At 41.3% G+C, this 14,205-nt stretch overlaps 2 protein-coding genes across 15 annotated transcripts in view; one reads left to right on the top strand and one right to left on the bottom strand.

Moving 5' to 3' along the window:
* Positions 1–9,460, top strand: part of caska (calcium/calmodulin-dependent serine protein kinase a) — a 132,206-nt gene extending 122,746 nt beyond the window's left edge. For 5 of the 14 annotated variants that reach the window (XM_046844682.1, XM_046844683.1, XM_046844691.1 and 2 more), the window contains 8 exons: positions 678–716; positions 1,936–2,132; positions 2,290–2,405; positions 5,633–5,713; positions 6,311–6,391; positions 6,569–6,771; positions 6,938–7,021; positions 8,244–9,460. In XM_046844682.1, the coding sequence (XP_046700638.1) occupies positions 678–716; positions 1,936–2,132; positions 2,290–2,405; positions 5,633–5,713; positions 6,311–6,391; positions 6,569–6,771; positions 6,938–7,021; positions 8,244–8,420 (978 nt within the window). In that variant the 3' untranslated portion in view covers positions 8,421–9,460. The remainder of the gene's footprint in view (positions 1–677; positions 717–1,935; positions 2,133–2,289; positions 2,406–5,632; positions 5,714–6,310; positions 6,392–6,568; positions 6,772–6,937; positions 7,022–8,243) is intronic. The other 9 variants (XM_046844694.1, XM_046844690.1, XM_046844688.1 and 6 more) reach the window with 3 other exon arrangements.
* nyx (nyctalopin) lies at positions 9,108–13,961 on the bottom strand. Its single transcript, XM_046844710.1, has 3 exons — positions 13,462–13,961; positions 13,303–13,354; positions 9,108–12,561 (listed from the first exon to the last, which is right to left on the bottom strand). The coding sequence occupies exons 2-3, from the start codon at positions 13,316–13,318 to the stop codon at positions 11,174–11,176; spliced, it is 1,404 nt and encodes a 467-aa protein (XP_046700666.1). The 5' UTR covers positions 13,319–13,354; positions 13,462–13,961; the 3' UTR covers positions 9,108–11,173.
* Between the last annotated feature and the right edge of the window lie 244 nt (positions 13,962–14,205).

The following is a 14,205-nucleotide window of genomic DNA, read 5'->3' as shown; positions in this document are numbered from 1 at the left end:
ATAATGCGGTTGGATAAAGGATGGTTAAACGGTGGCCTATTGATGTGTAATTATAGATTGTTGTGGATGTATTGTGGATAATGGAGGACATTTATCTTGTTCTGGTATCAGTTTGTCCTCAACTGATTTACAACCTTAGAGTCCTAGTGTGTATTCTGCTGTTCCAAACTTAACCTTGCTATATGCACTGCCCCCTGCTGGCCAAGAATGATATGAAGACTTACCTACCACTAACACGGCAGGGCTCAGTATCATTTTAAAAAGCATGCAAACACATTTTGGCAAAATATTAGCAATATTACATAGAAAACCTCAAATATTGTTATTAACCTCCTCAACTACACATCAAATAAATTGATAACTCTGCTCTTCTTGTTTTTAACTGCGCTATTGTCATGTTTTTCTCTGGATAAATCTTTATTGTGTCCAGTAGATGGCAGTACAGCGTCATCTGTTATGATGTAACTGCGTCACACTAATCTTTGATAAGGATGAAAACACTGAGGCTTCACTCTGCCATCATGTTGTTTTTCCTGTTAAGTCCTCTTTCCCCCCACACCCCCCAGAGATTAGCTGTAACTCCTAACACTTATTCCATCATCCCACTTCCAACCCATAAAAATCTTCAGCCCAGTACCTTTCTGCTACATGATGAGTTTAATGCTCTCACATCCTAGATCTCCAGAACTACAATCAAGGGTAAACTAACAGTGAAGGTAAGGCAACCCCAATCTGCTGAACAAATACCAAACAAGATGTGGAAATAAAACTATGCTCTCGTATTATATAACATTATCACATCTTACAGAATAAGATCAACCTTAGAAATATAAGGATATGAGGTTTAAGCAGAGAAACTCTGAGACCAACACCGTGTCCAGTATTCTGAGAGGTCCTGCATATTACCATTTAAATGTCTGAGAAGAATTCAGAAATGGTGTAGCATTACAGTTTGCCCTCACTGGAACTGGAGCATGCCTAAACCAGTATGTGAAGACATGATTGCCAAGGTTAGTGTGGAAGAACTGGAACATCAAATGCTGCCCAGGCTTTCTCATCCAATATCAGAGCCTGACCTCACTAACTCGCTTGTGGGTGAACGATCAAATGCCACAGCTATATTTTAAATTCTAGTTGAAATCATTCCCAGAAGAAACAAGGTTATAAAAACAGAAACAGAGGCATTACATCTTAAATGGAATATTCAGCAAGCACACATGATAGACAGGTGTCCACAAACTTCTGGGTCTATTGCTTATTTTGGGGGTTTCTTGTGTATTGTCTATAAAAATGAGTATAAATGTTTTTCTGTCTCAGAGACACTTATATAATACAAAATAATACTGTCGAGTGGAAAAAACAAGATGTTTCTCTACAAAAAACGAATCCATACCGAATATGGGGAAAAGTGTCCCAGTTGAGTTTTAAATGGAGCCTGTGGATGTGGCTTTGGATGTGATTTTTGATTAAGGCAGACTGAGGTTTATGTAGGTTGATAGTGCCACCCATTCAAATCCCATAGTGTTTAACCTGGCAACATGGGCCAGGTTTATTTTGTACTGGAGCTCCCTGGTGACCTACTGCTGCTGTCTGAAGTCCTCTTCTTCCATGAGCTCATTTTATACGCTTACACAAGCTTACTCATGCACATTCATGAAACACACACACACACACAATGTAATTTAGTCTGTAGCTATAATCCACTCTCATCTTTCACACTACTTCCACTGAATTTGATCAAGATCCTCTTTTTTTCCCCCATTTATTTCCTCTTTTTTTGATCATATCATAAATTTTACTGCTTCAGTTCCTTATTTCAGAGGTTGTATCTGCCTGTTTAACTATTTTCAGCCTTATGAGATTTAATTGTCTTTATCATTCCTCTCTCTCTCCCTCTCTCTCCCTCTCTCTCCCTCTCTCTCTCTCTCTCCCCAGATCTATGTGCGGGCACAGTTTGAGTATGACCCAGCCAAAGATGAGCTCATTCCTTGCAAAGAAGCAGGCATTCGGTTCAGAGTAGGAGACATCATCCAGATCATCAACAAGGATGACCATAACTGGTGGCAGGGTAAACTGGAGAACACAAAGAATGGCACAGCTGGACTTATTCCATCCCCAGAGCTGCAAGAGTGGTGAGTTCATGCTTTTTAAGTTGGACCTTAGATATTTTTCTCTCTGAACTGAGAAAGTGTAGCAAGCTGGACTCAAATCGGTCCAAGAGTAGGGCATCTGAAATAAATAACAGACATGCAAACATGTAAAACTGCCACTTCTCTCTTCCTCTTCAAGGCGGGTGGCCTGCATAGCAATGGAGAAAACTAAGCAGGAGCAGCAAGCCAGCTGTACTTGGTTTGGCAAGAAAAAGAAGCAGTACAAAGACAAGTATCTAGCGAAACACAGTGCAGGTAAAATCTGGGCTCTACAATTGGAGCTTCACAATTGAATGGTTTTTTTGGTCACCAAATCAACACACTGACGAATTTACATTAAAACAGAATTTGTGCACATAGAAATATTCGAAGGGTAGGTGCCAAAGAACTGCAGTGCTAAACCACAAAGTTTTATCTTTCAGCTTTTTGCCAATTAAAGATGTTGTGTCTTTAACCTTGGATTCTAATACTGCTTCTCACTTCCTGCCATAATGTGACTGTGTGTACACAGGGCAGTGTAGATGTGCTTCCTCACATGACCCTGAACCCTGACCAAAGCACTTCCACAAATAGTAAAGACATCCACAAATACACATAGCACTGCGTGTGTGTGTGTGTGTGTGTGTGTGTGTTTATCTCTTCACTGCCTTTAGCACTATAGAAACAATTTACAATAGCGCACACACACACACTTTCAGCTTCTGTCAGTGTTCAAGAGGGTCTTGTTTCAGTCTGCTATCAGTGGACACACAAAGTGTGTATTTTTAATATCACATATTTTAATGTGTTGTGATGTAAAAGTACACCAACCCACCAATATCCAAATTACTGTATTACCACCAATATATACTGTATTACCATATATGCAAAATATTAAATGCAAGGATTGTAGTTTCCAGGTTTCAGGAGTGTGTTTATAGTTGCAATCATGCTTTATCATTTTCCATTGGAGAGATTTGCAGTGAAAAATACACTATGAAGCTATAAATGTTTGTAGACACCTGACCAAATTCATATGTACTATTAAAACATGAAATTACAGATTTAGTCCCCCTTCACTTATAATACCTACTTTTCTGAGAACGCTTATTATTAGGTTTTCGAGGGTGAATGAGGCTATTGGCCCATTAATGAGGTCAGGCGTTTGGGACTCTTAGTTCCAGTGAAGGAAAATTGTAAAGCTACAGCATTTGAAGACACTAAGTAAATCTTTGTGCTCTTAGCTATGTGTAATAGTTGTGACGAAGACCCACATAAGTGTGTGATGAGGTGTAGGGTAATTAAAATAAAAAAAATACGTGTTTTCATCCCTAGGTCACTAAACACAACACATCTGTTCTTTTGCTTAGAGGTTGAAGATAAGGAATGTCAGCACGCCAGCCATGTGTCAATAAGAAAAGGTTTTTCAATATAATCATAATGATGCTGCTTATAAACTCAAGTAGGAACGGAAAGTTCTTATTTCAGAATCATCTTTTGACTTTTACGGTGTAAATTTGATGAACAAGGTGTTAAGTGTTGTAAAACAGTGTCTAAATGCATCAGTGCAGCAGCATGGAGCTTAATCCTGTCATAATCCTGTCTGAGCGCCTTGTTCTACTTTACTGAATCAGCTGCCTCACCAGCAGGCCAGTGAGGGAAGGACGTGTCTTTAACTCCTATTGTTTTGTCTTTTAATGAGTCTTTTGTAACTTGATTACATAAAAAGGCTCATTAATAATACTTTCTTTAGACGAAGTTGAACACTGCAGTATCAGTCTATGTTCCACTACACTTTTATTTTGTCTAGCTTTAACAGAGATGCCTCGTGCTAACATAAGCACACAGATCTCCTAACACTTACTTTAACCCATCTGACTGATCTACACATTTAGAAAAACTTTCATTTCAACTTATTTATAATGGATATCTAAGGAATTTTAAAGCTTTTTTTTTATTATTATTTTTGTATGTGCATGTGTCAAAATTTCTAAGGAAGAAAACAAATGAAAAAAAAATGAAAAAACCCACAAAGCCCTATTAAAGAAACCACCTTACTTATTATGAAATCCTGAGACGTTGGGGAGTCCAAAAAAATAAACTATTACCATATAAACAATTACTTATTGCCATACAAGATCCAGAGCGTGTTCCCCTAGAAATAATATTGTAAAAGAGCTGCCATTTAGAGGAAAATAATCAACATTGTCTACTCAATCAAGAATGTAGTATAAACAGATGTGGAGCTTAAAGTACAATACAGTGGACCTAATAGGAAAAATCATCATTTTAAGAAGGTTAGGTTAAAAAATTGAATTAATTTTTTCACTGGTTTGAACAAAGGGGTTGTTTAGTGATGAACCGAACAGAACCGACATGGCCGAAGTCGCTCTGTCGAAGCGAACGCATGTTAAACGAAGCTTGATGCTGCTTTATTGACCATGTGTTTACTGTAAGAGTCAGACGCATGTTGCATCATTGATGAGATTCATTGTGAGCCTCTACAGTGTGTTTTATCACAGCTTACTGACAGCACTTCCCCCGCTGTGTGCTGCGTGGATGGCCATGATGTTAAGTTTTTCATGTTGTTCTCTGAGTAAAGCAGTGTGTCATATCTTTGACTAAGTGTCATTGTGCTTTCTGTTCACGGATGTTCTGTATGTGAGCTGTAACTCATTCGCCCTCCCCTGTCCATTTTCATGCTGTCTCTTTGCCAATGGCATCTGTGCATGTAAGTAAGATGGAGTGACTGTTGTTGTGCTTTACCTTCTCTTAGCTTTCCTGTGGGCTTGTAGCGAGCTTTGTTGTAAAAATGAACAGAGGAATCTCTGAAACCAGGCTCTGTGTGTGTGTGTGTGCGCATGTTTGTGCTTGTTGTGGTTTTATTTTGACATCTGTAGCATCCTGTTGATCTCCAGTTGTGCATTAACCCTAAAAAAGGCCATTGTGCTCATCAAAACATGGTATAGTAACATACAGACTCTCCCAAATATGCAACACACACACACAATTTCCAGCTCATGTAAAAAAAAAATGAACATGAATCATTTAAGCTATTTGGAGAGTAAGCAAAGATGTTGCTGAGGTTCTCATTTTACATGGCAAACACACAGATGGCCAGCTCCAGTTACACACAATCCAACAGCTCCTCTCCCTGCACTCGTACTCATTATAGAACAGCTCTGCAGGCGCCTCGCTTGACACTCTCTTTTCATGTTCCAAAGATTTGGCCTTCATTGAATTTCACAGTTGATGCTGAGTTTCCTATTTTGCCGATATTCCTGGCCCTAGAAACATTATGTTGCCGACATTTATCGCTATTCACTTAGACGTAACCCTCATATCTGCAGAGCTTCTCACCATGAGGTCCACATCACTCATTCCGTTAAAAACGAGCATGAGCATGTTCATCTTACTAGACCAGTAAATGTGCATGAGAGCTTCCATGTCGCAAAGTCTCGACGCCTTAACTTTAATCATTTTCCCTGCTCTTTTTATTTCAGTGTTTGATCAACTAGATCTCGTCACATATGAAGAAGTTGTGAAGCTGCCAGCTTTCAAAAGGAAAACCCTGGTGTTATTAGGTATGGAAGTGCAATATGCCTTGTATTTCTGAACAGATGCGTTTCAGGTCATGACAGTCAGCACCGTCACTAGGCAGTGTTGTCGGGTGCAGCCAGCTGGGGGAGGTGGCACCTGTGAGCACCTATTGCTCCGCCACCGCACACACCCACTCACTCAAATGAGGATGGGTTCCCCTTTTGAGTCTGGTTCCTCTCAAGGTTTCTTCATCATAACATCTAAGGGAGTTTTTTCCTTGCCACAGTCGCCATTGCTGCTCATCAGGGACAAATACACACCATTTACCTTAACTCTTAAATTCTGTAAAGCTGCTTTGAGACAATCTGTTGTGAAAAGCGTTTTAGAAATAGACTTGACTTGACTTGACTCGTTTAAGTTATTTTCTGCTGAAGTTTAATATTGGGTATAGGTTTACATACTTCAATTCGGGCAATTTAGCAGTGATTATTAAACGTGTTGAACCTTTTTTCATGGAAGGTTTTACGGTGTGGGGGTGGAGTGTTGGGGAGGTTGGGGTGACAATAGGAATTTAGCCTAGGTTGGCAAAAAGCCTAGAAATGGCCCTGGTGACGGTTTTATTTGCTCTTCGTCGTGTGTAGGAGCTCATGGCGTTGGAAGAAGACATATCAAGAACACACTCATCACTAAACACCCTGACAGATTTGCTTACCCCATTCCACGTAAGAATCCATTGTCAAATGATTGTTACTTTATTCAGCATTGTTACTACAGTTATTACTTTGCTTCTATATTTGGTATTGCTAGTTCATTAAGTATTATAATATTCGGTGTTTACAACATTAGTTTTTTTTTGTTGTGACTACGCTTAAGTATACTGTCACTTTCACTTCATGCAGACACAACCAGACCTCCTAAAAAAGATGAGGAAAATGGCAAAAACTATTACTTTGTATTGCATGAGCAAATGATGCAGGACATCGCCAACAACGATTACCTAGAATACGGCAGCCACGAGGACGCCATGTACGGAACACGTCTGGAGACGATACGCAAAATCCACGAGCAGGGCCTCATATCTATACTTGATGTAGAGCCGCAGGTAAGTGGCAGTAATCCTACAACAGTTTCCCTATGAGATCATTCTGATTCTAATACTTTCTCTAGTTCCTCTATTTTGTGTAGCGTTTACATGTTGAGGCCGACGTTGCCCAATTCACCGCAATCTCCAGGATATTTGAAGGGGTTTTATGCGTGTTTATTTACAGGCACTGAAGGTTTTGCGGACAGCAGAGTTTGCGCCATATGTGGTTTTCATTGCTGCACCAACCATCACACCGGGCATGAATGAGGTGAATATGAAAATGTCTTTCTTTCATTCTCTTTTTCATCACCTTTACAGGAGCGGAAACCTGCGTTTTTACTGTAAAAACTGTGTTTTTACTGTGTGTTTTAGTTCTTTCAGTTTTTGGGTTTTTTTGCGGCCGCCTTTCCTTTTGCATGGGGCTTGTGGCTTGTATTTTGATTTCTTTTGCATTCCTTTCCTCTGCACTCAGCTTCCCGAGTGGTGCAGAAAGTTGCCTGTGAGTATGATGAGGAGTATGACTAGCCTGCCTTTAGTGTATTTCTCCTTAAAGTGCCACTCTGTCAATGAATTCATAGACCCTCTAAATCCTGAGTCAAATACAGCTGATTGCAAAGGCTTGCATCCCACAGGTTTCTCTGTAATCTTGTACAATGTACAGTGGTCCCCCAGACCTTTCAGGGGGTTACGTTCTAAGACCCCCTGCAATTTCCCGAAAATCCGCAAATTTTGGACGCAGCCCCATGGTACTTTAGTTAATGAATCTAGACATTATGTCACTTTAATACAATAATGTGTTTTTAATAAATGTATGAAATTTGTTAGTAAAAAAACAGTTTAAAATGTTATTCCTAACGTTCCCTGAACATTCGGTCCCACTGCAGATTCCCGAAAATTTTAAGATAATCCGCAACTTGCTGTTATTTAGGTTCCAAACGAGAACCTGCTAATTTTCCAAGCGGGGAGTTCCGAACCGAGAATGACCGACTGTATCGCCAAATTCACAGCGATTATAAAATCTAAAATTATGAATGTGGGAGGTGGCAGCGCAGGGGTTAGGGCATTATGGACTTTGGATCGGAAGGTCACGTTTTAAAATCCCACCACCACTAAGCTGCCACTGCTGGGCCCTTGAGCAAGACCCTTAACCCTCACCTGCTCAGTTGTAAGTCGCTTCTGCAAAATGCAATAAATGTAAAACAGAAGTGAGCTTCTCACTCAAAGTTCAAAAGGCATTTTTATTTTTTTACAATTTGGTAAACATCTGTGATTACTCACGTTATATGTAAATAAATGTCAACTTTTCAAAATGGAGTATGCAAATCTTTGCGATTAACTGTAATTACCAGTATTCTGAGATACTCCAATACTCTGAACTCAAATATGTATATAATCATCACTGATTCTCCAGATCTTAACTATGGTCCGGATTCACATCAAACAGCTTCTTTTTTGCTCTACTCTGGCTCACTGTGTTTCTCGAACCACAGGATGAATCATTACTGCGACTGCAGAAGGAGTCCGAGATCCTGCAGAAGACTTACGCACACTACTTCGACCAGACCATCATCAACAACGAGATTGATGAGACGATCCGGCACCTGGAGGAGGCTATAGAACTGGTGTGCACTACAGCACAGTGGGTTCCTGTGTCCTGGGTTTACTAGAACACCGTTAACTCAAACTCCACCCTAAAACCCCCAGACTCTGTGATGCATCTTTGCAACAACAACGAAGTAGATACAAATGAATACATACATAAATATATAATTAAGAAGGAAAGAAAAACACCACCATTCCCCGGAGGAAGGATCCACCTTTAATTTGACTGATGCGTTTTACGCCTGCAGATGATCTCAGCCCTTCAGACTCCACAGATTTAGTGTTGTATAAAACAGAATAATACAGTGGTGAATATAGACGTGTCCTAAATGATGAGATGCAGCATTTTTGTAGTTGTGGTTAAGAGACACCATCTTAAATGAGAAGACGCCATTCAGAACTTGTTCTATTCCATTAGCTGGTTTAAAAAAACACCCTCACAGGAACCTATTAGTCTCCATGTGCATCACAATCTGCTGTTGTGGCCACTTCCAGATACCGTCTCACTAAACAAGTCCATACCTCGAAGATCTGACGTCTCATGCATGTGCACATTCAGAGACTTGCATACAGTCAGTGTTAGCAGTGGAACTACAGCAATCCACAGCACAGAACATTCCATATGTCTGAACCAATTCAGACTAAGTGAAGACCAGTGGAGGATGAAGCTGAAAAAAAGACCTATGCACATCTTTGGGCACATTTCAGACAACTTTCTAACAAATTGTTTTTACCAGCCATGTAGTGAGATGTGTTCATGTCTCGATTTAATTTGTTGTATAAAAAAAAAAAAAAAGCAAAGAAAAAAAAAACGATTCTGGTTTTACCATTTACAGAAATGGCATCTAAGAGTATTAATGTTTTCATGAAGCCGAATCATAAGAAGAAACCAGATTTTTATTCAGTGTAACTGTTGCAGACGGAGGTGCACACACACATTTTACAAAAGAAACTTGCAAAATTAATAATCTGAATGATTCTGTATAAGACAAACTGTTTACTTCAGACTGCCCTGTGTAAATTCCTCAGCTGATATCTGAGCAGCTGTCAGTATGATCCTTTTTTTTGTTTGTTTTTTTAAATATATTTCCTTTTCTGTGGTGAAGTCCGGTGTCGTCTGCTCTTTGTTAGGCGTCTGGCCGTGAGTTGGAAGCATTTCTCATCTCTTCAGTGCATTTTTTCTACAGCTGTAGGAGGTCACATCCTGTCTGGCCCTCTGAGCTTAAAGCCTAGTATGATAAATGCCCAGGTTTGTGATCTGGGATATGATACGTGAGGAGCGGTGAGGCTAACGCAACTGCACACTACATGCACTTATTATAAAAACATCTAAGGGGGGGGGGGGAAGGAAATGACTATAGACTTTCCAGTTCAATCATAAACTTCTCTGCACTACATCAGTCCCCATGCTGTCACACCCCCACAGCAAGACGCACTTCATCACAAGCTGAGGAGCTCCAGTAGATAAACTCGCATCTGAGAATAGAGTTCTCTTGGCTGAAGGTGTGCAAAAATAACTGTTTATAATCTCACTCCTGTCTGTTAATGAAGGAATTCCGAGCGTTTCCCATGCACTTCCCTCAGTCTCCCCAGTGGGATCACCAGCCAATTCCCACTAACAATTCAGCGCTCCAAGTCCCAGTATACAGCTCTACCATTCCTGAGTGCTGAAGGCAAGCGTGCCTCCTCCAAGACACGTACAAGCAACAAACAGCGCGATGCTCTTCACACTACTGCTCATGCTGCATCACAGGGCAGTGGAACACACTGAGGACCTTACAGATGCCCCCTAGATTACAGAGACTTCTTTTTTTGTTGACCAGTACAATCCCAGTCCTAAAGTGTGAGCTCTTTAAGCACGTGATTATTTCTGAACTTAATACAGGGAATGCTGGAGATCAGTGGTTAAGGCCTTGACTTTGGTTTAGAAGGTCATGAGTTTAAATCCCACCATCACAAGCTGCCACTCCTGGGCTGTATGAATGAGATAAATTTAAGTCACACTGGATGAAGGAGTATGACGTCTGCCAAACGCCGTAACCGTAAAATGTTTCTCTGCTTATCTGGTAGGAAAAGTACTGCTAAAGTCCAGATACCAGCTCTAATTAAACGTGATGCTGCCAAACCCTGTTAGCTGATTTAAAGGGCAAAGCACTCTTTTTTTTTTTTTTTTTTAATGAGGGCAAAGTTCATGGTATAAAAGCACTCCAATGTGACCTATGCATCAATCCGAATCCACATTCCGTAGCAAACACCACTAAAGCTGCAGCTTAACTGGGATTTTTGCAGGGTTTAAACCACCACTTTTTTTTTTTTTTTACGGTAACATTCACAATGGTCTTATTAGAACACACACGTACTGCATTTTCACTACAACACTGGCGATTGATTTACTATCACAATGCGGTAAACTTTTTTATCTGGTTTAAGTGCAATACATTAATATTTTAACATAGAATTCACGCGTTTCTAAATGTAATCTGCCTGAAAGAATCAGGAGTCGGTGTGTAACATTGGCTGCTACTACTGACAGGAAGTGAAGCGGATAAATACAATACGTTTCACTACAAATACATTATTAAAATATAAAGGAATTCTTTAAACTAAGATTTTCCATTATGAAGATGCCCACAGTCAATCCTCTGCCCTCATGTGTGCGGTTTTTAAAATCCCCTCAGAGCTCAAAGGAAAATAAATCAATCAAAATCGCTAAAGGAGTTTCCTTCTTTTTCACAGTCTGATGGAAGAATTAATCACAACTTTCAGTCCAAACACATTCTTGGCAAACGTCTTCCAGCAGACCTGAGACACGGCTTTATTAAGAATTAGTGAAGTCTAATAAGCAGCCAGTCTGAGCCTGGATGAGGAGCAGCACTGGCAGGATTAATCCAACACTAGAAGGTCTGTGAGCAGTGGAAACCTGACCTTCTGCTGGTTCCAGCACTGTTCCATTCTTCTGGGCTTGAGTAAAGTTCCTCACCTCCTCCCTGAGTTCCTGGTTCATCAGTTTGGAGATCAGGCTGTTAAACTTGCTTCGTGTGCTGCTGTAATCCGGAACATCTGTGGTGAGGTTCAGCTCTCCCGGGCCAACGCAAGTACCGTTCACACGTGTGTACTGCACCATGCTCAGATCCAGACCAGCTACTGAAGCAGGGGCTGCACATGGGATATCCCTCACCAGCTTATAGACCTCCATCCACTCCTTCAGCCACTCCAGCTCACAGTTACACTCCCAGGGATTGCGGAACAAATACAGATGGCCAATGAAGTAGGTGGGCTGGAAAACGGAGAGAGGCAGTGTGTTCAGCTTGTTGCTGTTGAGATGCAGTGTCATGAGGCTGGTCAGATTCTCAAAGGCACCCTCGTCTATAAATGACAGGAAGTTCCGATCCAAGTAGAGAACCTCCAGTTCCACCAGGTCCCCGAACCAGGTGTTGGAGATATTGGTCAGCAGGTTACCACCCAGATTTAACATCTTTAAATGGCCGAGGCCTTTGAAAGATTTCTTAGGCAAGTCAACCAACAGATTGTCGTTAAGATAAAAGTTCTCTAGTTGTCGTAGGTCCTTAAAGGCCTCATCATGGATGACAGAGATCCGGTTCTCCTGTAGGTTCAGATACCTCATGTTGTAAAGTCCCAGTAGAGAATTGTAGGCTACTGCTTCAATCTTATTGCGCTCCAAGTAGACATGCGTCAGGTTCTCCATCCCTCGTATGGCGCTTGGGATGCGTCTGAAGTTGTTCTGGAAGCAGAGGAACTCTCTGAGGGAGCTCTGTTCCAGGAAGACGCGGTCAGGCATGCTGAACAGGTTGCAGCTCGAAAGGTCTAAGCGCACGAGGCATTTGAGGGAAGTGAAGGTCCGTGTGTGAAGATAGCGGATGTATTCGTTGTGGGCCATCGTGAGCTCCAGCAGGTTGGGAAGGCCTTTAAAAGCTCCTGGTGTGATGAAGGAGATGTTGTTGTGGTCCAGGAAGAGGGATTTGAGAGAGGGAAGTGTTCCAAAAGCTCGCTCTGATAAAAATTTGAGACCGTTCTTCTCCAGGTTGATGGAGGAGGCCTCGCAGGGGAAAACTCTGGGCAGCTCGACCATGTTGGCACGATCACAGAGCACAGTGCAGCTTTTCTCCTGAGTGCATATGCAGCTGGGGGGACAGGATCTAGAGCAGGACCAGACGCTCATGCCATGAGGCAGGACCATGAACCATGCTGAGGAGGGAATGAAATATTCATTATGCGAGTGTGTGAGTGAGTGTGTATAAAGTCATGGGGGGGAAAAAAAAGGTTCTACTGTTCTGCTGCTTAAAGACGGGTGCTGAAGTACAGAAACAATCATTAAGTGCCTCAATAAGGTGGACCATAGATACTGTAAGTCCTGTAGATGGGGGTGAGGTCATCCTGAAGAACAATCACTCAAAGATATAACCTTCACCATCAACTCAAAGTGATCAGAATTTCTATCAATACATTTTTAGTGATTCTTCCCACTAAGGGAACATTCACAAAGCAAACAATGGCAGCAAAACAAATTCCTCCAGTGTGATCAAATTACAGACTCGTTTTTCGATCCCATTTCTCACAGACACAAACTAACTGAATCGAGACGTCATTATGAGCAAAGCGCTGATCAGAAAAACAAGTTCAGCGTTTCCCCCTCGACAGGCCTGGAAGAATTTAAGCACAAACACAAGCAGGAGATCGAGGAAGAATTGAATGTTGGAGTTACGTGGAGAGGAGCCTCGGCTCAGGGTTTTTATCCTGCAGATGTTCTGTACAGCAATAATCATTATAGTGCTAAGAATGGACAGATGTTCGATTACAGGTACACAATTGGACTTTTCTCTTTGTTTTGCCAGGGGATTATTACATGTTCAATTTACAGAGTGATGTGTACAGTACTGCTGCTGAGGTATTGAGCAAACAACTGAATCAAGGATGAACTGTTCTTACCTATAAAGAAAAACATGACTGAAGCATTTCACCTGCAGCATGTCAGTCAAATCTGCCATGCAAGAATGGAAACAAAAGGTTACGTAGTATTTTGGGAATTTCGATTATCATCATCAATCGAACAAGAATACGTAAAAGAAATAGAAATTCTTGGCTCACCTGCTCGTTCACCTCAAACACGTTTACCCAAGTGAATAAACACACCAATGGCCGTGAAGGACTCTTACATGTCACAGTGTCAGCACCGTGTTTCTGATCTGATGGTGTCCTCTCTCCGAGTGTGTGTGTGTGTGTGGTGTGTGCGAGAGAGGTAGATCACAAACCACAGTACTTAATTTCCAAAAGCAATCACTTAATGGGGGAATAATCCTCCTGATAGCTGTGGGATTAGAGCAGTGTACTGGTCACACACCAACGCATTTAGATCAGAGGGTAAATATGGATATTAGCAGGAACTCAGCGAGAAGAAATACAACACTGGCATCATCTTCCATGTTGTAAAGTGAAGACTAAACTGTATATAATCCTGTAATGCCAGGGTTATTTATATAATCGACTAGATTTAAACAAATGTGTCAAAAAACTAACATTCCACCCACACCCACCCACCCACACACACACTGCACTGTGGCTGTGCGCACGAATGATTTCGCTGAATGAAAACCTGATCTGCCGAGTGCGTCGTTTCTCCACGACGAGTGATCAGAACACGTCACTCTCTCGTGTACTGAACACGTAGAACCGCATCCCGCAGAATTTCAAGCACAAGATCGAAAAAAGCACGTCTTTAAACAGACACCACGGGTTATTAAATCGTCGGCTGCTCAAGAATTTCCTGCTGTGGGCTTTTTCTTAGCAGGTGACAAACAGTTTTAGGTCCATTTGGTCCTCGAAATAAACTGG

Source organism: Silurus meridionalis, chromosome 3 (assembly GCF_014805685.1).
Source record: "Silurus meridionalis isolate SWU-2019-XX chromosome 3, ASM1480568v1, whole genome shotgun sequence".
NCBI lineage: Eukaryota > Metazoa > Chordata > Actinopteri > Siluriformes > Siluridae > Silurus > Silurus meridionalis.
This window is presented reverse-complemented; position numbering and strand designations above follow the sequence as displayed.